General features: G+C 28.0%; 2 protein-coding genes and 1 long non-coding RNA gene across 6 annotated transcripts; 2 read left to right on the top strand and 1 right to left on the bottom strand.

Moving 5' to 3' along the window:
* Nucleotides 1-1754: 1754 nt before the first annotated feature.
* Nucleotides 1755-3858, top strand: LOC149876831 (uncharacterized). The gene is made up of 2 exons (XM_090074942.1): nt 1755-2129; nt 3315-3858. The coding sequence occupies exons 1-2, from the start codon at nt 2051-2053 to the stop codon at nt 3557-3559; spliced, it is 324 nt and encodes a 107-aa protein (XP_089931068.1). The 5' UTR covers nt 1755-2050; the 3' UTR covers nt 3560-3858.
* On the bottom strand, nt 1844-5922 carry LOC149876830 (uncharacterized). Its single transcript, XR_016448577.1, has 3 exons — nt 5902-5922; nt 4906-5053; nt 1844-4505 (listed from the first exon to the last, which is right to left on the bottom strand). It is a non-coding gene; the product is annotated as an uncharacterized LOC149876830 (long non-coding RNA).
* On the top strand, nt 3427-25352 carry LOC149876829 (uncharacterized). 4 transcript variants are annotated; one of them, XM_090074892.1, is made up of 13 exons: nt 3453-3538; nt 6832-6884; nt 6958-7258; nt 7583-9483; nt 11726-11983; nt 12790-13047; nt 14399-14656; nt 14966-15277; nt 16192-16452; nt 17049-17306; nt 17442-17699; nt 19426-19722; nt 19901-25352. In XM_090074892.1, exons 4-13 carry the CDS (start codon nt 9480-9482, stop codon nt 24124-24126), a joined length of 6390 nt encoding a protein of 2129 aa, XP_089931018.1. In that variant the 5' UTR covers nt 3453-3538; nt 6832-6884; nt 6958-7258; nt 7583-9479; the 3' UTR covers nt 24127-25352. The 4 variants fall into 4 exon arrangements, with proteins under 4 accessions (XP_089931020.1, XP_089931018.1, XP_089931019.1 ...); XM_090074893.1 differs by having other exon boundaries at nt 6958-9483; XM_090074894.1 differs by lacking the exons at nt 6832-6884; nt 6958-7258 and having other exon boundaries at nt 3427-3538; nt 9261-9483.
* The last annotated feature ends 214 nt before the right edge of the window (nt 25353-25566 follow it).

The following is a 25566-nucleotide window of genomic DNA, read 5'->3' as shown; positions in this document are numbered from 1 at the left end:
GAAAACAGACAAGCATCATCTACAGACTTGTCTACGAAATGGACACTGTCAAATGGTCTGAAAGCAAGCCCTAGAACTGTGTGAAGGGTTCTCCACAACTTAAATTATTTATGGCGTGCTGCTGCAAAAAAACCACGCTTAAATAAAAAACAAAAATTTGCCCGGAAAGAGTGGTGCAAACTACATAAAAATTGGTCAACAGATCAGTGGAGCCGTGTGGTCTTTAGTGATGAAACGAACGTTGAGGTAGACAACAGAAGAGGTCGCGTAATGTTGCGTAGACTTCCAAGTGAACGGTTTGATGAATCATGCATTTTGAAACGAACAAAACAAGGCAGTGGTTCAATAGGCATTTGGGTCTGTATGAGTGCCTGTGGAGTTGGCGTTTTTCATTTATTCGATGGTAGACTCAACAAAGAAAGGTACATCGAAATTTTGGAAAACTCGCTTATTTCTAGCATTGATTTATGGCAGTTGCAAGATGGATTTATTTTCCAGCAAGATAATGCGTCGTGTCATAAAGCGCATGTTGTTAGCGATTGGTTCAATTCTAATAAAATTCAAGTGCTTCCATGACCTGCCAATAGTCCAGACTTGAATCCAATACAGAATTTATGGTCGTGGCTTGATCAAAAGCTTGGTAAAGAATGACTTTACAATTTGGAAGATTTGAAATCTTCTATCTCTCATCATTTGAAAAATGTGCCTGATGAAGTAATCAAAACTTTAATGAATTCAATGCCAGAACGAGTACAAGAGTGCTTGAAAACAAATGGAGGAACAACACGTTTCTAAATTATTTTTTTATTGCTTTTTGAAATATTTTTGAAACTGGTCTTAAAATTTTGTGCAATTTTTTTTCCCATTTATATTTTTTACTAGTCAGTTTTTTAATTTTTTAACATTATTTTGTAAAAAAATTATAAATTCTTTTATAATAAATATAAAATACAATAAAAATTCTTTCTAAAAATGTTTTTCTTTTTTTGATACCTTTTTCCAAAATAAAATTATACTAAGGTTAAAAATAAATTTTGAAAAAAAAAAGTGGTTTTTAATTTTTGGCCACATTTAAATACCCGACCTCATTTACCTATATTTAAACATACAAAATGTCCCTTTTTTATTATAACAGTCAAGACATCCAAAGACCCACCCTGAAATTAACACCTGTGCGGTAATGACCACTCCTAGAGACATATAAGTATACGCAGATTTGAATTCCTCGACCTCAATTACCAATACTTTAATTGAACTAAAATATATGACCATTGAACCTAATTTGCTGTATCACATAAACTTAACTCTCAGCTTACTGCATGTAGCACCACTTCATTAGTATGCTTCCTTTTTCTCATTATAGTAACCAGTTGATGCTTTTAAAACAAAATGTTAAGTAATGTGTAATGGTATTCAATTAAGGATGCGAAAACGTTTTGCAAATCTGCCACCCCCAAAAAAATTTAGCCGCCCCATCTGACCCGACCTGTTTTTAATCAATAAAATTTTTTGTTAGTTATTCGCTTTAATTGTTGTGAAAAATGATATAAAATGCCAATCAGTGTTTTGTTTTTTTTACTTTGAGATTGTAATTTCCGTTTTATTTTGTTTGCTTATTGATTCTAATTCATCTAATAGATTAGATGAATTAGAATTGAAAAAAGAAAACGCCCTAGATACAAAAACAACATGTGCTATTATAACAGTATCACACACCTAGTTTATTTGTTTACTCTCTTAAAGTTCTTGTTTTTTCATAGCGTCTAAAAGATAAATTGTCAAGTAACATTAAAGCATATGATTTTAATAAAAATATTTATTCAAATATTTCGACTAAATCGACTTTTAGTCGACTTAGTCGATTTTAAAAATGTATTAGTCGATTTTAGTAGACTTTGGAAAATACATTAATCGATTTAGTCGACAGTCGAATAATTTCAAAGTCGTAACAACACTACTTGTTACACGCTGTTCATAATTCTTTCCAGTTTCATTACTATGTCTTCGAGAGGGTCGCAAAGCTATCGAGCTAGAAGGAAAATAACAATAAATGTTGTTGGTAAAAATAAAAGGAAAATTACAAGAAAGTGGTTCAAACAGTTTTCAAAGTCAAGTTGGTGAAGTTAACGGTATTTCTTTTCTTTAAAACCATACAAAAAGTTGAGTAAAAATACGGTCATTAAAAAAGGATCTTTATAAATCTGCTTTAAAACTAAATCTTATGAAGTCATGTGGTAATGGTCCACATCATATGATTTTAATTATTTTTTGGAAAACAAGAAATTATTTACAAAACGCTTTCTCTCTATTTTTTTAAAATTTTTTTCAAGAATTTTGAGTATTTTGTCGAGAAACTGTTTTTCATTCTTACATTAATGTATTAATGTTTAAAGTAAACATAATGAAGATTTCTTGTAATGTTACAGCAAATAATGACAAAGGCAATGGGGTGGCACTTACTTGTAAAGATAACCAAGATAGCATTGACATTGAACAACCGTTGAAAAAGAGAAAGCAAGTTCTGTACTTTGATATTGCAAAAAAAACAAGCTGAAAATTGGAATTTATTGAAAAAACAAGCTCTAACTTTTAAGTTATATAATTCATCTATACCACTCTTAACATCAAGATACAGCAACCATATGAATAAAGTTTCTAATTCTGATTCTTTGCTCAATATACCTTGTTGTATATGCAATAAAATTAAACCTCTAAATGAATTAATTGAATGTCCAGATTGTCTTTATATTTGGTATTCTCACAATTGTTGGGATATGCACCAAAAACCTTCTCTTTTTATATATGCACCAAAAACCTTCTCTTTTTCATAAAGCTTATCTTTGGTGTTCAAAGGTTTGGATAATGTTTTGGAAAATGTTTTAGGTGCTTTTTCAAAGTAACAGTAAAAAGTTTAGAGGAGTTGTTACTTACACTGCAATATTCTGTTATTTTTTTAATATGCCATTTTTCTCTTGATTTAAGAAATGTAATAATCTAAATTTTTTATGTATTAAAACATATTGCTATTTACAAATTTAAGGCTGGGTACTATAAGACTTATAAAGGTAAGTAACAAATCATCAAGTCATCTAGTTGTTAATGTGTAAATAGTTTAAATAAAGAAGTTTTTGATGCTTCAGGCATTAATGTTAATTAATACTAGTTTATGACAATAGATTCCAAAAATATGATTATAACTTAGATTATGATCATATTATTTTTTTAATTAATTTAAGTTATCATAATTTTCTTTTTGAAACAAATTTGAATAGTGGCTTTTTCCTTTTATTTTTTTTTTGCTTTTTACAACTTAGGTAGGCATAATGAGTCATATGTAGGTGAATGTTTGTGCTCTCCAAGTGTCATAGATCTTTTGCTGGAAAATAATTTCTGGCCTAGTTCTCCTGTCCATCCAACTGCAGCATTCAGCTATGAGTTAATGGATTTGATGGAAGCTTTGTTTTTAGATGGGAATGTTGCTGTTAAGTCATTCTGCAAAGCTTTGTTTACAAAATCAAAAGGAGATGAATATATTAAGGTATTTTATGAGTTCTTATAAATCTTTGAAACACTTTTTTTACATTTTTTATTTTTTTTATCTATATTCTTTTATAAAGTAACAAAGTATAAAAATTTACCAGGTAGATAAAAAATTAGAGAAATATCCAAATGTAATATACATAAATTAATTACTGTCTATTATTAGGTTGACAGTATATAAACTGTTAACCGGTGAATGTTTTTTAAGTTATCTTTTGTTTAAAAATGACTTTCAAGCCTTCAAGTTAAGATTTCAGAACTTTGCTGAGTTATCTGTATGGCCGGCATGTCCTAAAGTACTTAAAATACATTGATAAAATACTGTATTTAATCTCTTTTTTTTGAGAAACTTTGGCATTTATTTTTTATTTAAGTAAATGTTTGCTGTTTCTTGTTACAAAATTATTTATTTAAATATTTTGAATATTTTTCAAACTTACATTTTAAATATTTGTGTAAATTAAATTTTTCAGGAGTATTATCCTATGGATACTTCATCAAATATTTTTGTAAAACTACTGTGCTAAACATTTTAAATACCTTTTACAAATTCTGAAAATTTAAATTGAAAATTAAGTTCTTCAGATTTCAGTAAAAAATTGACATCCTTTTTCTGAGGCTGTGACAATGGGAGGTCCACCCTGAGCTAGAAAAATAACAGCAACAACTTCATTTCTGAGATTCACTTACTCTTCAACCTAAGTAAAGCTTTAATATAATAAACTAAGGAAAATCATAGAGTTAGAGAAAACTTAGGAAGAAAACTTACCACTTTTGTAAGCTGATTCTATAGCTTTTTTGATTTAATTTGCTTCTCCTCATTTGAAAGAGAGAGTTATTTATATATAAAGTTATTTCTTTGAAGTAAAGGTTTTTCATTCCAAATACCTTTTTCAGCAACACTTAACTTTGACCAGCTATGACCAAGCTGCTTAAAACAAATCTTTTTTTTTCAAACTCAGCATCTAATTCAAAGTTAAATACATCTTGCTATTCATAGAAAAGCATTTTTGACTGATATGATCATAACAATAAATAGAATGTTCTTATCATTTATATTTTCATTTTATGATATAAATATATATTATATTGAATATTTATATGCTTATTATCTTTTAATCAACATCCATCATCATCAATTAAGCAATTTAAAAATACAGTTGTTTTAAAAGTTCTGAAACTTTAGGTGTTTCACCTCAACATACATAATGGCATCAAAATGTCAAAATGGCTAACTCTTTTATCGTTAGATGGCTTTTCTGGTACTAATCCAATTAGAATCCACAATCATTTTCCAAATGAAGAACTAGCTTAGGCAACCAATGAATTGTTATGCTCAAGGCAAAGTTAAACAAATAAGAATACCTTTAAGCATATGTAACTGGTTTTGCCTCCAAATATCATAACCCTGTACAGTTTCTGTATTCAAAGAAACTTTCTTTTGATTAACAATTGTTTGAATATCTTCTTCATCATTCTTGCGCTTATTATTTTTGTGTTGAGCAATACAGTTCTAAAGAAAAATTTACATGAAAGAAATACAGAACCATAATGAAAAAGACATCAGAAGGAGTGTAACTATTTTTGATTATACAGCCTATTGCTGTATAATCATATGTTTATACTGATAAAAAATATTAAGATACACATTTTTTAAAAATAAACCAAGCAAGTAGTCTAGTACTAGAAAGTTTCTTATTTTGAAAGTAATTTTTTTACAACTCAAGAGCTAAAAGTTTCTTAAGTGTTTCTTAATTATCAAAAGAGAGAAAAAGTAAATAAAATGCAATTTGAAAACATGTTGACAAGAAAGATAAAATGTTTTACAGCTAGTCAACTAAAATTATTTAAATTCCGTTAATATCATTCAATATAATATAATCCTCAGGTTTGTCCCTGAACAGAACACAAATAAGAAAATATTCCTTGAACTCTAAATAAAATAAGTTTCTTATTAAAAAGTTGGCACTAATAGTTTCTTGAGGTTTTGGGGCTTCTAGTTTCTTATGAACAAGCTTCTTATAAATAAAAAAAAAGGTTTTAAATGTATATATGTATGAATATATATATATATATATATATATATATATATATATATATATATATATATATATATATATATATATATATATATATAAGAGATTAAAGGTTTTAATCAAAAACTAAATTGAGATTCATATAAACAATTAAAAGTATTAAGAAAAGATTATAATTTGGTTATTTTTGATTTAATCTCAATCCAGTTTAATAAAGCTCTTAATCAGAGTTAAGATCTGAGAGATAATATAGATTGTTTTTTCTTCTACTTATTTCCTTTAAAGATTCCAATTCTATTAAACTTCTTGGAAATCTAAATCTAACAGAAGAATTAAAACGATCCATTTTTGTTACCGTACAGAACGGAACAAGTCATACACAGTTTGATGAGGTCAAGAAAACAGCGCCACGTGTGTAGCGGTGTTGCGCTTACTTGGCTGATGAGATCGAAAAGCACGGAGAAATTTTATTTCGATAATAACAAAACATTTTACTTCGGATCGGGTTCCGAAAAAATGTCGGGCAATAGGTATTTTTAGCAGACGCAATTACGATTTAGGTCGAATAATAAATGTGAAAAGATATTTTACAAATTTTCATATTATTTACAATACGTTTATTTAAAACGAAAAAAAGTCTGCTTGAAACCCCCTTTAGAAATAGAAATATTGTTTTTTTTTATTTTTTTTTTGAATAATTAAGTCACAAAGTTTCATTAGGTAAGTTTTAAACACCGTTGGTTGCAAAAGTTTATTTCAATGCCGACCCCTCTTAATACCGCTAGAAAACAGTATTTTTAACTCGATTTTTTAATTCGATAATACTTAGTATTTTTAACTCGATTTACATGCTGCTATTCGCATCGAACTTTAATCGAGTTTAACTTATCATATAGATTAAAAAATTTTCAATTAAAATAACCTCAATGTGTTGTTTTTTAAGAAAATTGATTTTAAAATGACGTAAGAGATCAGAAAAATGAACTCTTAAGTTAAAATCCAAAAAGCAAATCAATAAGTTGCCTGGAAATAATAAAACAATTATTTTGAAACCAACCAATCACAACACTATTTGCTTTTTATATAAAAACTGGTTTACCCTGATATTGGTTTATTTAAAACGAGGCATAAAAGTCATTTGTTTTCCACCAAAATCCATTGCACACAAATTTATGAGAGATTTGAATTTTTTAACTTAATTTTACCAAACAATGACGGCTAAATAAATATTTTAAACCATTTTGTTATTCTTCAGGATTGCAATTAAAAATCAATTTGTCATGGACAAATAGTTTGATGATATTAAAGGTAATTATCATTTTTATAAGATTTCAGTTTGTAATAAAAATTCAGTTTAAATAAAACAAACTTTTTCTGTTAGTTGTAAAATTTCCAGAAGATGTATTTACAACGCCAGGAGATAAGTTGACTTATGATTTGAAAAAGTTTTCTCGATATCTTTTGATTGGTTACCCAGCAATTGACAATGTAATGGAAGAATTTAAAACAATGTAATGAAAGAATTTAAAACAATGTAATGGAAGAATTTAAAACAACCAAGCAACAAACTATTTAAGTGCTAAACCGATGGCTAAGAAATAATCCATCAATAACGTGGCGAGTTATGAAAAACGGATTAATTTCATGCGAGCGAAAGGATTAGGTTATTGAAATCGAACGAAGTAGGTTTTCTAAATTTCCTAAAATTCTTTCTAAAAACTCTTTTTTTGAGTATTACTCTAATTCCAGGAGATATTCGATTACAAATTCGACCGATAAGCTTTTAAATTGAATTCCTAAACTTTATTATAATGGTATCCAAGCTTTTCAGTTTTCAACTTTACAACTTGGATTATTTACTGTAATAAAGTCAAAAACACAAATTAGAAACTTTATAAAGTGGAAGTTCCATAGCTCTTGGGAAATCAAAAATATAAACAGGCACGTTGTGGAGTGTTAAGAAAGTGTTACTGCGTTTAAAATAATTACCTGCGTTTGTTTTTTAGGATTAATATCAAGATATTCAACTTTCAGAGTTCAACCACAAATAAAAACATTCTTTTCACGAGACGGTGAATTGCGTCAAATTCACAATTACGTTATCGAAAGAAGCGAAGGGGGTAAATCTTTTACGGTTTAAACTGGAATGTCTGGAATAGGAAAGACTCAGCTCGCTAGAAAATACGCAGCAAGTTACAGCAAGTGCTTTCAAAATATTGTGGGTGGACACAGCGTTCATAAACTGCTGATCTCTGTAATTAACCTTTGCCACACATTGGGCCTAAGCGAAAATAGTTTTAAGGTTATCTTAGCATTCGGTATTGAAGCTATTGTTACAAAAATACATAATTATTATAAAAACGAAAACACTTTATTCATTTTCGACAATGTGGGTGATGAAAGCGGAGAGAACTTTTAAAAATACGTGTCTATTAAACCAAAATTATTGACATTGTTAACATCGAAATGAAAAACGTAATCTGTCCAAAGTTCGTCAAGTACAAACGAATCCCTTCTCACTTCAAGATGCGTTTCTTTTCACAAAAGAAAGTGTTAAAACAAATGACGAGGAAAAACTAAAAGAAATAGCCGAAGTGCTTCGATATCATCGACTCGCCCTTAAATAAGCGATTCTCCACATAAACAACAACAGCATTTCCTTGCAGAACTATATAAATCTTTTTCAATCCCATCCCGTTGAAATACTCGAAGAAGGTATTCTCATCGAAGCTGAGACAAAGTCTACAGTAACATCAATCAACTAAGCAAAAAGTAAAATAGAAAGCTCTCGTAAAAAATCACTTGAAATTTTAAACCACTTATCGTATTGCGACTGCCAACACATTTTAAAATAATTAATTAACAAAATTTTAAGACACTTGAATGTAAACGAAGAGTGTTTGGTAAATCGCTCGATTTTATTATGAATTAGTTATTGGTAACTTGATCGTTTTGAAGATGATAAGATGACAGGTTTGTAATGCACGAAATTAAAAATGTTATCAAAAAAACGTAGAAAAATAGCTGAGATATACAATAAAAATAGTCAAATTTTTAAAATAACAGCTAAAAGACGGAAAAAAACACATTGATGTTAGGAAGCATTTCTATAACCATTTTCTCCACATGTTTCGTACTAAAAAACCAAAAACGTTCGAAACGTTCCATCAACAGACTGAGAGAATCTTATGTTTCGTATCAAGGAATAGTTTTTTCAAGAAACAATACACATACTTAATGCTATTCAAAAATATACCACAAAAGTTAATGGAACTGAGAATTTTTTGTAACTTTTAATACAAAACATAATAAAGCTTACGGTTTTAATAAAATGGAAAATATAAAAAAGATTTAGGAATTTATTATCAAGTTGAAAAAACTGCAAACTGATTTTTTAGGAATCAATCATCCATCAATATTTGATACAAAATACAGCAATCTCTTTGAAGATAATTGAAAAACATAAATTTAAATTTGTTATCAAGCTGAGAAAATGCGAACTGATATTTTAGTAAATTAAAAAAAAAAGAAGATATTTCAGCGAATCCTTTACTTTATTTAGAACGATTAGCAATACTACAATTCAAAAGCATAATCAATTCAGACAGAAAATATATATTTTTATTTCAAGCAAAATGTTAAATATTGTGCGGAGAACCAAATCTTCCAACAGTTTTTCTTTAGGTTCGCACGAGTAAAAGGCCTGGATTTAGTTAACCACATATAAATCCACGATGCAAAGTAACTTCGTCCTTTTCAGCCGATAAACCTATCAGCATGTCAGTACAGAAAACATGAAAGAACATTTTTTATGTCGTTTTCATGGATGTTTCATGCGGTTTATTGTTCCTGTATTTTTTGGAATTAGAGTAAACGTTGTGTAATGCAAACTCTTTAAGCAAAATGGGTATGAGAATTTTATTATTTGATTAATTAACAGATATTGCTTAATGTGCGTGTCAAAAACTTTATTGAATTATTTTCGGGATCAATCTAAATTTAAAGGTTGTGCATGAATTCTAAGGCTCTTCTTTTTTCCTATTATATCAATATTCCTTAATACCATGGACTCAATCTCATTTCTTTAATATTTTAGTGTAAAGTTTTTTCTTTAAGCAAAAGAAACGGTATTAACATATTATTATTAAATTATTATATTTATCATCATAAATCACAGTGTATTCACTCATTGTTGTGCAGGGTCTTCATCTATAAACTTCTAGTTTAATTTTTTGAGAGAAGTATTGTGTTTAAAGACACTATGTCAGCCAACTGCTTATTGATAAAGCCTCTGTGCATGTTTTAATGGTTTTTCATCTCAATCTCTGTGAACAAATGATTACATTTAGGAAAAACAAAATTATTGTTAAGTTTTAGACCAAACCTAAATGGCAAAACTTCCCATATTGGATCAATTAACAGAGTTTTATCATATATATTATTGATCAGAATCAGTTCTAATATGATCTTTGAGCCTTCATCTACTGCTGCTCTATGCTATCAATTTGTTTGGAGAACACTTGGGAGAACTGTCTTTCAAAGAAGCTTTAGTTTTCTTGCAAAGGGTGCCTTTTTACAAATCAGATTTAAATTTTATCAAAGAAACAAAAACATTTAGGTTTGAAAAGGAGAGAGAAAAACAAAGCTTGATTAAGGGGTTTGCTGTAATATATGCTGACTTATCCTCCTAGGACTGCTGTGGCTTACATGAGTAATGTGAAAGTAGGTTTAGAGCTTAAAGAAAAGAAAATCTCTGCTCATAAAGCTTATGAAAAAAGCTTATTTCTCATTAAATACCATATATATTGATAATTCCTCTTTTTTCCTTCCTAAATTTTTTTCTAAATCCTCCACTGCATACAAAGCAAAATCATTAATCCTTAACAGCAGCTTAAGTAAAACAGTCTACATTTTTTATTTTCAAAGAGTTTTTTCTTTTTAGGTATATGTCATATCAAGTATGCCTAATGTTTTTTGAAAATAAGTCTTTAATTCATTAAAAAAATATTATTCCAATAACAAACAAAGCAAAATAACAGAAAAAAATTTATGTATATAATTTGTTTAGTGTTCTAAGAATTTTAATATAATCTAACCTTTGGCTTTGGCTAGAGATTGTTGCAGAGCCCAGCAATTGACTTCTGCTTTGGGAAAAGACTGTCCTTTAGTCAGAGAATACTCATTTGTGAATCAGCTTAAAATTTGACTGTCAATGATTTGATGTTTTTTTACATGGTTCATCTGTGTTTTTAAGAGTATTAATATAGATAATGCAATCATCATTTCTTTTTAATATGTTGGCATTTTTTTTTTTAAATTTCAACTGTTATTACTTTTTATGGAAATAATCAAAGTATTAGAAGCTAAACAATTTCTAAAAACTGGAATTGCAACCTGTTTTATTTATTGTTTTACCTTTTTTAATTGAATTTTTTTTACAAGGATTTGTTTCATTAAATTGAACTTAATGGGTGTTGCAGCAAAGTTAGTACAGTTATGAAAACATAATGTTAGATGAAAACATGATGTTAGTTACAAAAGAAGTTTCAAAAATTTTAAATAAACATTGGCATTCTATGACACAAAACAAAGTTCTTTTTTATGGTTGATTAAGACTTTGAAGCTGGAGGGCTGATGGCCTTAAGAGTCCTTTCAATCCCTTATTACGAGTTTTCAAGAGCAGACTCATCAAATGCAGTCTCTGATGATTTAACATCAAAAAGTTGTTTTAAGGAAATTAAATATACTATGGGATTAGGTGAAAAACACGTGTCAAACAACTTCTCTACTTGATGATGGGAATGCTATGAAAAGTTTGTAATGCTATTTTGACTATAAAGATCAACAAGTTATATTTTGTTCAAAAAATATTTTTTTTAGATTTGCAAAATACCTTATGTATGTGTTATTTTTAACCTGCGTTTTAAAGTGATAGTACATAAATGTTCATATATTAAAGTGTATGTTGTTATATATATATAAATATATATATATATATATATATATATATACATATATATATATATATATATATATATATATATATATATATATATATATATATATATATATATATATATATATATATATATATTACAATATAGTTAGTATAATTATAACAATCTTTTTTTTTGTTATCTCAAATTTAGATTATAATGAAAAAGTTAAAAATATCTTGGTTGAGCAATTATCACCTAGTTGGAAGAGGTTTGCTCATATTACTTTTATAAGTGGATTTTACAACATTGTAGAACAAATTGATAAAGAAAATGACAATGATCAATTTAAATTGGAGTTATTCCTGCAAAAGCTTTTTGTAATCAATCAGTCGAACTATAATGAAGTGATTGCAAATTCTCTTTATACCTTGGGAAGGTATGACATTTTGTGGGACGTTGCACTGTATGGTAATAGCCTAATTTTCTCTTAGAATAAATATAATTATAAAACACAGTCTAGTCATTTTAAATGTTCAGCTAACTTATTTGAAAGCTATGGCAGTTAAGTTTTTTAATTTTAGGTTGAATTTAATTATTTTTTTGTTCCCTGTTGTTAGAAAACTAAATAATAAATAAAAAGTTAACACATAGCTAACTTAACAGTTAAACAGGAAAACAATTAGGTTATCTTTGCTTTTGAAAGTATTACACCAGAATTTTCTTTACAGATGATGACTTTCTCAAAGATGTTGAAGTGTGAACTCTTGAGAGAAGTGTGGCCATTAATAGGAAATTTTTGTTGCATAGTTTATTTTCATGAAATAAAAGCTACAAAACCATTTGGCAAACTGCTCATTTTATTGAGCCTGATTGACTGGTATTGTAAAAGAACAATAGCACTTTTATTAATTCAGTGCCTCATTACTTGTTGACCCTTACATGTTACTTAGATGGATTAGAGGTTTTTGTTCACGCAAAAGTAAATCTGGTCATTTGTTTGAAGCTTGAAGAAGCAGATATTACTTTACAAAAAAATGTTGTGTTACTTGACACAACTATAACCTTGATTTGATTATCAGTAAGAGCCTATTCTTCAATTCAAATCTTAAATTTGGGTTCAATTTAAAATCATCAAAATAATTCTTATTTCAAGACTTACTTTAATTCACTCTTCATAACATTATCAACAAGAGGAACTTTTTTTTATTTATTTTAAAATCAAAGATGGTTTGTCTGTGTTTAATCTTTTTTTTGGTTGTTTATCTTATATTTAGAAAATTTTGAGAAAGTTCAGACAATTTTGATTGAAGATTTTTCAGCTGATTGGATAAGATTAGCTCGTGGAACCTGCTTAAATGACATTGATGCTATTGTTGAACAAATTGAGCAGGATTATGAGGATGATAAAGCAAAAATGGCATCATTGCTCAAGAAGATCTTTGAAATTGAACCATTGCAATACAAAAAGATCATTGGATATTGTCTCAGTAACATAGGAAAATTTGATATTTTATTTGGTGTTGCATTAGATAGTAAGAGTGTTATATTGTGTTTTTTATAATGCTTATTAAGGTCTGTGACTTTTTGTGCTAGATTGATTAAATTTCTATTGTTAGAATGATGTTAAAAAGAAGCAGTTTGATTTTTCTAATTTTCAGTTTAATTGATGAATAAATACTTTTTATGTAATTAAATATAATAATCCTTAAAAAGTATATAATACTGTTAAAATTAAAATAAATATATATATGATATTGATTAATATAATAAATTTAAAAAATACAATTATTTTTCTAAAGTATGATATCAAATACGTACACATTATATTTATGATACCAAATGAATGTGGTTTTTGTTTGACTATGGGTTAAAAAGTTTAAGTTTGAATGAGGTTTAAAAAGTTTAAGTTCTATAGAATCATAAAACTGTAAATTTACTGTTTTTCAGCAAAACAGAAAAACTAACACTTGGAAAGGGATTTAGATAAAATAGATTTCTTGATGTTAAATTTAAATATTTAATAAAAACTTAAATGACCTAAAAATAAAACTAAAATTTAAAGTTAAATTGTCTGAATAAATATTCCATAAAGTGTAAAAGAAAATTTTCTTATAAATTTATATTTATGTTCTTATGTTTTAAGTTTTAAACGGGCAGTAATCTTTCTTTCACATGTTAGTTATTCACTGTAAAACAAACTTTAATTCTGTAGTTGCTATTTCATTTAAAATGTGGTTAAAAATGCTGAGAGATTTAGAAGTACTTTAATTTGATTTATGAGGATATATGGAAAATTGGATTATTGCAAGTAGTACACTTGCAATAAATCAACTTTCTGTGCTGAGGAGTAAATACTTGGGATGAAATATTCATTAAAATGTTGCCACCATGTAGATTTGTGGAAGTCTTTTCTGCAACTTGTATTTGCCTTGAAAAACAAAACATTTACTTTTCAGAGTATTGATATAAATTTTCTTTTTAAAAAGTAGAAAGGGTTGCATAATATGATTTGATGTTTTTTCTTTTAATACTCAATATTTGAAATTGTAAGCAAAATAAATGATTGTTAGTATATCAACATAAGCAAATCTGTTAAGTACTAATAAACCGAAGAAATAAACTCTGAGTGATATAATTGGTGTAATGTACAGTGAGATATAAGTATATTAATTATAATTATAAAGTTTCTCAATGATGTACACTATAAACGATAGAATTAACAGATTAATTCTCATGAAAAAACTATGAAATTATGTTGCTCTAGAAATCATTGTAGATTTTACAATTTTTTTTTTATCTAAAATCTTTTTTAGTATTATAGACTGTTAAGACATAATTGTAATGCTGCAGGTTAAATTGCTAAAAAGCAAGAGTTCTTTATAGGGAGTTTTGAAACAGTTCGGGATATACTGGTTGAAATTGTGTCACCTGACTGGAAGAGATTGGCAAATAACACTTGCTTACATGATGTTGACATTATTGAAGAACTGATTGACCAGGGTTTCAGCAATGATAAATTAAAAATGTATGCATTCCTTAAAAGGCTTTATGAAAGTGAACCTTTAACATATAAAAAATTGATTGCAAATTTTCTCAATGCTGCAAGTAGATATGATGTTTTATTCAGGCTGGGTTTAGTTGGTAAGCATTTTTAAGCTTCCTTTTTTTTTTCCATTTTAAAACTGGAATGAATGAGCTGTCAGTTGGCAATGCCAACAGTTTTTTAATTTAGACACTTCACAAAGTTACCAAAGTTTTAAGTATTGTATATAGTAGTTATCATTAGCTCATGTGTTCCAATTTTTCATCTTTAGTACAGGATTGTAACTATAAATTAATCCAATGTTACCTCACTAAACTAATTTTAATTTAGTGAGGTAAAACTTTGAATTTTTTTCATAGAATTTTGTTTCTACTTTTGAATTCTTTTACATACTTAAATATTTTTAGAAATTTCTGAATTGATAATAAAGCTATTGCTTGAGCATACATCTGCAGACTGGAAGAAATTTGCTATTTATACCTGTGCACATGAAGTTAACTGTATTATACAGGTTATTGATCTTGAGAATGATAACAATCAAATGAAAATGACAGCAGTCCTTGAAAAGCTTATTGACATTTATCCATTACAGTTTAAAGAGTTGATTGAAAATTGTCTGGTTACATTGAGAAGATTTAGTGTTTTATCTGCATTTGATGAAGATGGGCATTTTGAAGGAGAAACAATAGAAAAAAAAGACGAATCTGTTATAATAAAAGGTAGGTCGTTTTGTTTGTAATGATCTTTTGAACAAATTGCCTAGTTGGCATTTTGTTGCTTTCATTTTTGATTTCAGAAAACATTGCAGAAGTTAGAGAAACTTTACAGTAGTTTATGCGTTTATACTCAAGTTTTGAATACATTGGCACTGCATTATTGCCAAGACTGAAAGTGTTTATTTTAAATTTCAATGGCTTTTTCTTAGAAATCATGTCAATTATTTTATAGATTTAATCACCATAAAATTAGATATTAATTAGAGTTATTTATCCACAAGATATTGTTAGGATACCTTGTGGATAAATAATTGCTCCTCTGCTTGCTCCTCTGTTTCTCCTTATAATTTGTTACAAGTGCCAAAATCAGCAATTTTTGCCTTAAATCCATCAAGCTGTTCTCAAATATTAATATTTGAGAACAGCTTGACAAAACTTGTCTTTTCTTTTTCTCAATATCTCCCATTTCAGAATTCAGAATTCTTTTTGAAGTTTTTTTTACTTGTTGATAAAGATTTTTACTAACTTCAATAGCTTATCTTGTCAGCACCTCGATAGAAGTCGTTATGTGTTGACACATAATGACTTCTATCGAGAATAATGAAGACAAAAAAAAAAGTAATTGTAAAAGTTGCCCCTCATTTTATACTCAAATAATAGTTTCCTCAACTGTGATGTCTTCATATTTGGTTGTTTATTTTTTAGAAGCAAAACACTTGTTTTAAAATAAAGAGCTACTAAATTTGCCATTGAAATAAAAAAGTTTATTCTATTTTATTATATTCAAACTCCAAATAGATTTACTATGTAATTTTGCTCCTTTCTGATTTTCTGAAAATGTTTTGTAACATTTAAGATAATTTAAATTTAGAAATACAGAGTTGCTCTGTTTAATTTTTAAAACTTGTTTGCCTTAGTTTCAGAGCATATTGAAAAAGATAAAGTTTTGATTGAGCGACTATCACCTGACTGGAGGAGGTTTGCTTTTAATACTTACTTAAGTAACGTTTACAGTATTGTAGAACAAATTGACAAAGAGAATGACAATAACGAATTAAAAATGGCTGCGTTCCTTCAAAAGCTACATGAAATCAATCCATTAGGCTATAAAGAAGTGATAGCAAACTCTCTCTATAATTTAAGAAGATTTGATATTTTATTAGAAGTAGAAATGGATGGTAAGTTATTAATTTTATGTCTGTGCAATAAGTAATTAAGTTTAATTAATTTAATTACGTTATTTTATTTGGTGGTAAATGAATTTCATGTCTCTATAGTAAAATAGCACACAACTATTTCATTATGTTGTTAAAATGATTTGGTGACAAATGTACTATATATTGTGTAACTTCTTTGGTGACATTGTAATCAAAAATTTTTAAATAGTTTGAACCCATTCCTTAAAGCTTGTAATTTGTTTAAACTTGTTTAATGCATCAAACAAAGGCTCTCAACTGTTAGCTCCTGTATAAAGGTCCTCAACTGTTAGCTCCTATATAAAGGTCCTCAACTGTTAGCTCCTGATGAAGTTTATAAATTTGGAAGTGGAACTAAGCATTTATATTTCTTGCATATAACAGCATCTTTAGTTGCCTCAGTTTAGCAATAGTTAGATATATCTCCTTGAAGCATATTCCAATCCATCAGTGTTAATATTTAAATAATTTAAAGTCTAAAATAGCAGGTTTATAATTTGAAATTTATAATTGTACTTTTATTTATTTCATTTTATTGTTTTTTACATTTTTCTGTTTTTTTTTTATTTTTATTTCAGAAAATTTTAGAAAAGTTTGTAACATTTTGGTCGAACGAGTATCAACTGACTGGAAGAGATTTGCACGTGAGACTAATCTAAAAGATGTTGATGCTATAGTTGAACATATCGATGTAGAAAATGAGGATGATCTATCAAAAATGTCATCTTTCCTTAAAAAGCTCTTTGAGACATGTCCACATGAATACAAAGTGATTATTTCCAACACTCTCACTGCTTTAGGAAGATTTGATGTTTTATTTGGCATGAGTTTAAGCGGTAATTAAGTTTCAGCATTTTCGAAATCTCCACATTTTCATATTGAACCAAATGTTGTTACATAAGCTGATGCTTACTTCATAGTTTCCTTAAATTAGAGATATTATTGAAGTAAAACTTTTGTTCTCTGTTTAGAAAATTATGAAACACTTCGACGAGTTCTGATTGAGAGAGTATCACCTGACTGGAGAAGATTTGCGCGACACACTTGTGTACCGGATATAGACAGTATTATAGAACATATTGACAATGATTACAAAGATGATCAGTCAAAAATGGCTTTGTTTCTTGATAGACTGTATGAGATCAGACCTGTTGATTATATAAATTTAATTGAAGTATCTCTCAATACAACTAATCGCTTTGATGTTTGTCTTGGAATTGTATTAGATGGTAAGAGACTATAGTTTGTTTTGTAGAATGTTTTTTGAAATTGGATTTATTTCGTTAAAAGGCATCATAATTGTTATTGGATCATTATTTATAGTGCTAATTTTTATAAACCATCTTGAGATTTGAAAATCATTTTTTCGGCAATTTAAAATAAAAAAAAAGAAATTTAATTTTCTTTTCTTAATCTTGTTACAAAAATGAAATTCAAATCTGAAGACGGTTTATTAAAATTTGCACACTATCTTATTACACAAACAAAACATTTTCAAAATATATTATTGACTTGAATTTCTCATCATATCTATATTTTTATTGCCAAATGTTAATGACTAAATTACTTGGTCTGGGAAAAAGTTCTTGACGCTTTTTTAGTATAATTTAACTGGTTTTTTTAAAGTGTGAAAATAGATTTATTTAAAGCAAATATGACCCATTATGATTGATGTTTTGCCATTTTTCGGATAGAGCCAAGATGCCATAGGTGAAGAATGTCTGTGGTTTTTAGTTGAAAAACTATGCCAAGTGGTTTTCACATGCTTCATTTGGAACCAGCTTAATTCCATTTAGAGACTTCTGCTGAAATTAGAATAGGTGATAGTTAGAAGGTTCTGTCAGGCTACATGATGATGCAACAAAGTTTTCCATTGAAAGGTGCTGTTTTTCATCATGGCAACTCCCAAACAAAGAGGTGTGTGGGTTTTCATCATGGCAACTCCCACACAAAGAGGTGTGTGGGTTTTCATCATGGCAACTCCCACACAAAGAGGTGTGTGGGAGTTGCCATGATGAAAAACAGCACCTTTCCAATTATTCAGTTTGGACCATTTTTTTCAATTGCCTAGCGTTATCTCTTAAATTTACCACAGTAGATTTAAGAATCAATCGTCTGACCAACTAGAAGTAACACGTAGTGGATGATCTATCATTTTTTTCATGCTCAAATCATGAGGAAACCATTTTTCGAGCTTCTTTTTAGAGCTAGCTTGCCATAAATGGTTCAAAACAGTTTGGTGGTCAATGTCTAGCCCCATACCAATATTGCAACTACTGATATGCCTATCTTGCAGAACTTTTTCAAGAACTTTATCAGCTTTTTGATTGTTTTGATGACCAGAGCGTGATTCATCTTTCACAATAAAGTTGCCAAACAAAAGTCAGCTAACAATTTCTGCACAGCTGGTTTTGATAAAGTATCTTCACTGTATACAACACAAATTTTTTCACAAACTCTATAGAGTTTTTTCCTTTCTTGTAATAAGTTGCAAAATATTGTGCTGCTTTTTATTACTTTTCTCTATTTTTAAACGCAAACAGCTTTCCAAACACTGCACAATTTTTTATATTTAATTACGTAAAGTAATGCTCAAGCTGTCACCTTTCCTAGAAGGGCTTAGTGGTGTTGCTGCGATTAGTGTTTCCTGAGTTATTTGCAATAAGCGCTGTCTATCGGCAAAAATTTCATGAGCTTTTTCTCAGAACCAATATAAATTTTTAAAGGATTTTTTGCTTTGAGTTAAACTATTTATTTTGGAAAATTTAATTTTTTTTTTTTGCTATCTTTAGACATTCAATAAAATTCTGAGGATTTGATGAATAACATATGCATAAAATCTTTTTTTATTTTCTTTTTTTTGTTTACTTTAGACAAAATTTATTTTCTAGTCTTTTTTTTTTCTTTTTCATTATTCATTTTAACACCCACTTATTTCTTTAACTTTATTTCTAGAACATTTTGAGAGTGTTAAGAAAATTTTACTTGAGCGTTTATCTTCTGATTGGAAGAAGTTTGCATATCTCACCTGTTTGTATGAAGTTGATTATATTATAGAACATATTGATCATGATTATGATAATGATCAATTAAAGTTGATGGCTTTTCTAAAAAAGCTTTTTGAGTTTGAACCTATTCACTATAAGGGGATTATAAAAAATTCATTGATAGCTTCAAAAAGATACAGTGTTTTACATTTATTTGAGGAGAAGAATGCTGAAGAAGAAGAAAAATGTTTAGTTGAGAAAAAAGGTATTTTTTAATAGTAATTGTTTTATAATAAAAATCTGAAGTCCATGCATTAAAAAAATTATATCAATTGCTAAAACTGGGACATAAGTTGTGATCGTTTGAATTGTTTATTGGAAAAATATAATGAAATTTTAGAAGTTTATTGTCAAGTTGTTAAAGTACCAACAATTGTTTTTAGGAATCAATCATCCATCAACATTGAGTACAAAAATTTGTAGAGCAAATTGTTTTTATGGGTTGGGAAAATATAATGAAGCTTTAGAAATTTATTATCTAGTTGATAAAATACAAGCTGATGCATTAGGAATTAATCATCCAGCAACATTGGATACCAAAAATAATATAGCAAGCTGTTTGAATAGAATTGGAAAACATAATGAAGCTTTAGAAATTTACCATCAAGTTGATAAAATACAAACTGATAATTTCGGAATCAATCATCAATTAACATTACAGACAAAGAATAATATAGCTAACTGTTTTCAAAATATGTTCAAATATACTGAAGCTTTAAAAATTTATTACGAAGTTGATATTATACAAATAAATAGTTTAGTGATCAATCATCCATCAGTGTTGGATACAAAAAATAATATAGCAAAATGTTTGAGCCGGTTGGGAAAACATAATGAAGCTTTAGAAATTTATTATCAAGTTGATAAAATACAAACGGATACTCTAAGAATCGATCTTCCATTCAAATTGGGTACAGAAAAAAACATTGCAACCTGTTTGTTTAACATGGGAAAATGCAATGAAGCTTTAGAAATTTATTATCAAGTTTATCGAGTACAAACTGCTTTTTTAGGAATCAATCATAACTTAACATTGAATTCAAGAAATGATATAGCGTTCTGTTTTACAAAGATGCAAAAATATAATGAAGCTTTAAAAATTTATTATGAAGTTAATGAAATGCAAACTGATGTTCTTGGAATCAATCATCCATCAACATTGGATACAAAAAATTATATAGCAAGCTGTTTGCAAGATATATATAACTATGACAGAACCTTAGAACTTGATTATCATATTGATAAATTACGAGCTGACATATTAACAATCAGTCAACCTCCAACATTGATTGCAATAAATAGTATAGCAAGCTGTTTGAAGGAAATGAGAAAATATGATGAAGTTTTAGAAATATATTATCATATTGATAAAATACAAACTGATGTTCTTGGAATCAATCATCCATCAACATTAGATTCAAAATATCATATAGCAAGCTGTTTGCAAGATATGGATAAGTATGACAGAACCTTAAAACTTGATTATCATATTAATAAATTACGAGCTGACATATTAGCAATCAATCAACCTCCAACATTGAATGCAATAAGTAATATAGCAAGTTGTTTGAAGGAAATGAGAAAATATGATGAAGCTTTAGAAATATTTTATCATGTTGATAAAATACAAACTGATGTTCTTGGAATCAATCATCCATCAACATTAGATTCGAAATATCATATAGCAAGCTGTTTGCAAGATATGGATAAGTATGACAGAAACTTAAAACTTGATTATCATATTGATAAATTACGAGCTGACATATTAGCAATCAGTCAACCTCCAACATCAAATGCAATAAATAATATAGCAAGCTGTTTGAAGGAAATGAGAAAATATGATGAAGTGTTTATAATTTATTATCATGTTAATAATATTCAAACTAATGCTCTCGGAATCAATCATCCATCAACATTAGATTCAAAATATCATTTAGAAAACTGTTTGCATGATATGTTTGATTATGACAAAACCTTAACACTTGATTATCATGTTTGTAAAAAACAAATTGATGCTCTTGGAATCAATCATCTATCAACGTTAGATTCAAAATATCATATAGCAAGCTTTTTGAAAGGAATGAGAAAATTTGAAAATGCTTTAGAAATATATTATCATATTGATAAAATACAAACTGATGTTCTTGGAATCAATCATCCATCAACATTAGATTCGAAATATCATATAGCAAGCTGTTTGCAAGATATGTATAAGTATGACAGAACCTTAAAACTTGATTATCATATTGATAAATTACGAGCTGACATATTAGCAATCAATCAGCCTCCAACATTGAATGCAATAAGTAATATAGCAAGTTGTTTGAAGGAAATGAGAAAATATGATGAAGCTTTAGAAATATATTATCATGTTGATAAAATACAAACTGATGTTCTTGGAACTAATCATCCATCAACATTAGATTCAAAATATCTTATAGCAAGCTGTTTGAAAGGAATGAGAAAATTTGAAAATGCTTTAGAAATATGTTATCATGTTGATAAAATACAAACTGATGTTCTTGGAATCAATCATTCATCAACATTAGATTCGAAATATCATATAGCAAGCTGTTTGCAAGATATGTATAAGTATGACAGAACCTTAAAACTTGATTATCATATTGATAAATTACGAGCTGACATATTAGCAATCAATCAACCTCCAACATTGAATACAATAAGTAATATAGCAAGCTGTTTGAAGGAAATGAGAAAATATGATGAAGTGTTTATAATTTATTATCATATTGATAAAATACAAACTGATGTTCTTGGAATTAATCATCCATCAACATTAGATTTGAAATATGATATAGCAAGCTTTTTGGAAGATATGTTTGACTATGATAGAACCTTAAAAATTGATAATCATATTGATAAATTACGAGCTGATATATTAACAATCAGTCAACCTCCAACTTCGAATGTAATAAGTAAGATAGCAAGATGTTTGAAAAGAATGAGAAAATTTGATGAAGCTTTAGAAATATTTTATCATGTTGATAAAATACAAACTGATGCTCTTGGAATTAATCATCCATCAACATTAGATTTGAAATATGATATAGCAAGCTTTTTGGAAGATATGTTACACTATGATAGAACCTTAAAAATTGATAATCATATTGATAAATTACGAGCTGATATATTAACAATCGGTCAACCTCCAACTTCGTATGTAATAAGTAAGATAGCAAGATGTTTAAAAAATATGAGAAAATATGGTGAAGCTTTAGAAATATATTATCATGTTGATAAAATACAAACTGATGCTCTTGGAATTAATCATCCATCAATATTAGATTTGAAACATGATATAGCAAGCTTTTTGGAAGATATGTTAAACTATGATAGAACCTTAAAAATTGATAATCATGTTGATAAATTACGAGCTGATATATTAACAATCAGTCAACCTCCAACTTTGTATGTAATAAGTAAGATAGCAAGATGTTTAAAAAATATGAGAAAATATGGTGAAGCTTTAGAAATATATTATCATGTTGATAAAATACAAACTGATGCTCTTGGAATTAATCATCCATCAATATTAGATTTGAAATATCATATAGCAAGCTTTTTGGAAGATATGTTAAACTATGATAGAACCTTAAAAATTGATAATCATGTTGATAAATTACGAGCTGATATATTAACAATCAGTCAACCTCCAACTTTGTATGTAATAAGTAAGATAGCAAGATGTTTAAAAAATATGAGAAAATATGGTGAAGCTTTAGAAATATATTATTATGTTGATAAAATACAAACTGATGCTCTTGGAATTAATCATCCATCAATATTAGATTTGAAATATCATATAGCAAGCTTTTTGGAAGATATGTTAAACTATGATAGAACCTTAAAAATTGATAATCATATTGATAAATTACGAGCTGATATATTAACAATCAGTCAACCTCCAACTTCGAATGTAATAAGTAAGATAGCAAGATGTTTGAAAAATATGAGAAAATATGATGAAGCTTTAGAAATATGTTATCATGTTGATAAAATACAAACTGATGTTCATGGAATCAATCATTCATCAACATTAGATTCGAAATATCATATAGCAAGCTGTTTGCAAGATATGTATAAGTATGACAGAACCTTAAAACTTGGTTATCATATTGATAAATTACGAGCTGACATATTAGCAATCAATCAACCTCCAACATTGAATGCAATAAGTAATATAGTAAGTTGTTTTAAGGAAATGAGAAAATATGATGAAGCCTTAGAAATATATTTTCATATTGATAAAATACAAACTGATGTTCATGGAATCAATCTTTCATCAAAATTAGATTTGAAATATGATATAGCAAGCTGTTTGAGAGATATGTTTAGATATGATAAAACCTTAAAAATTGATAAACATATTGATAAATTACAAGTTGATATATTAACAATTAATCAACCTTCAACATCGAAAGCAATGCGTGATATAGCAAGCTGTTTGGAAGGAATGAGGAAATATGATAAAGCTTTAGAAATATATTATCATATTGATAAAATACAAACTGATGTTCATGGAATTTATCATCCATTAGTATCAATATTGAAATATGATATAGCAAGCTGTTTGAAAGGAAAGATATAAGGAAGCTTGAGAAATATATTTTCATGTATAAAAAATGAGCTTTACGAATCGTAGTGAAGTTGTAGATTTGCTACATAAGTTGTCACTTTGCATTGATGTTTCAAAAGTGTTTTATCATGTTGATAAATTATTAATTAATTTATCACAATATCGTGTTCAAATTATATTGCAAAAAGTAATGGAATTAGCTGATGTTTTGAGAAAATTGGGACATTTTGAAGCTTCTAAAATTTATCATTTACTTTATATAAATGATTTTTGAAAACTTCTATTGATCATTTTTATCGGATGTTCTTCAAGTTTATAATTAAAGTTTTGTAGATATAGTCTGTAAACTAACCCAAAGAATGATAGGAGAAATCAATGACGATGGATGCAGTTTAAATTAGTTAAAGAAGTTAACAATTGAATAAAATATTTTTAGAAAGAGTTTTAAGGTAGAAATAATGAGGCTTTATGGTCGTAAATTATGACATATTTTTTATACATTTCCACACCGCCACCATTCTTTTGCGCCAATACCTTCTAAGAGCTGTTTTAACTGGAACTTTGGTTTTTTATATTGATATTAATAGGCAATTCGTTAACACGATAAGTTAAGATTAAACTTATCGCGAATACTTTGTCAAAAATTGACTCATCAGTAACTCAATATTATACTTACTACTTCTGAAAACTTCTGAATACAAGGATAATGCTTTACTAAAGAAGATCTTTAGAAACATACAACATTCTTTTAAACGGAATAATATATGCATGGAGATACGCGGCACTAGAAAGAGCATTTTGGGATCAACATTTGTAGCATCAAAAACAGAAAGTGTAACAATTTATTTTCGGTTATATGAAATATTTGATTGGAAAAAATATCTTGTTGGAGAAAATGTGTTGAAATAATGATCCTTTAAATGTTTTTGAGTGTTAATGATCTGTTCTTGCGGCTATAATTAATTATATTTAGTTTCTAAAAGATGGCTGACTGTTATCACAAACTTGAGCTAAGTGCAATGCTTCATGTTAAGTATTTTGCAATACTAAAGTCGAAAGCACGTGGCACCGCGAACTACACAGGAACGGTTTAAGCGTTTCTTTATAAGCGATTTGGATCTTGATAAAGATCCAAACGTCCTACGTTTTCGTTTCAACAGAATAATTTTAATGATGAGCTAAACTTCAAAAGTAAACATTCCAAATGCTTTATTTTGAAATAAATCTTCATTTTAAAATTCATTCTCAAAGTTTTAGTTATGCCTTTGAATTCAATTACCCACTCACTTGTCAATCAAGAATTACAATTGGATATTAATAGGTTCACAGTTTAAAAAGGCAAGTATTTGGCAATCACGAACAGGATTAACATTCCATTAGCAAGTGAGACTTACAGGATAAGCTAAAACTTTTGAGACAAAATGTTTAGCTAAACAAACAATTGGTACATGG

This window comes from Hydra viridissima, unplaced genomic scaffold, assembly GCF_058129835.1.
Source record: "Hydra viridissima isolate aposymbiotic clone 2 unplaced genomic scaffold, HvirCarnegie_v1 scaffold_18, whole genome shotgun sequence".
NCBI classification, from domain to species: domain Eukaryota; kingdom Metazoa; phylum Cnidaria; class Hydrozoa; order Anthoathecata; family Hydridae; genus Hydra; species Hydra viridissima.
Note: the sequence above shows the minus strand (reverse complement) of the source record. Positions and strands in the feature narration are given on the sequence as shown.

Excerpts from the sequence above, each read along its gene's own strand:
- LOC149876831 (XM_090074942.1), top strand. The coding sequence starts at position 2,051 with ATGTTGTTGGTAAAAATAAAAGGAAAATTACAAGAAAGTGGTTCAAAC. Across the intron at positions 2,130-3,314 it reads TCAAGTTGGTGAAGTTAACG|GTAGGCATAATGAGTCATAT; the intron begins GTATTTCTTTTC and ends TTTACAACTTAG.
- LOC149876829 (XM_090074894.1), top strand. Across the intron at positions 11,984-12,789 it reads GTGGGACGTTGCACTGTATG|AAAATTTTGAGAAAGTTCAG; the intron begins GTAATAGCCTAA and ends TCTTATATTTAG. Across the intron at positions 17,700-19,425 it reads TCTTGGAATTGTATTAGATG|AACATTTTGAGAGTGTTAAG; the intron begins GTAAGAGACTAT and ends CTTTATTTCTAG.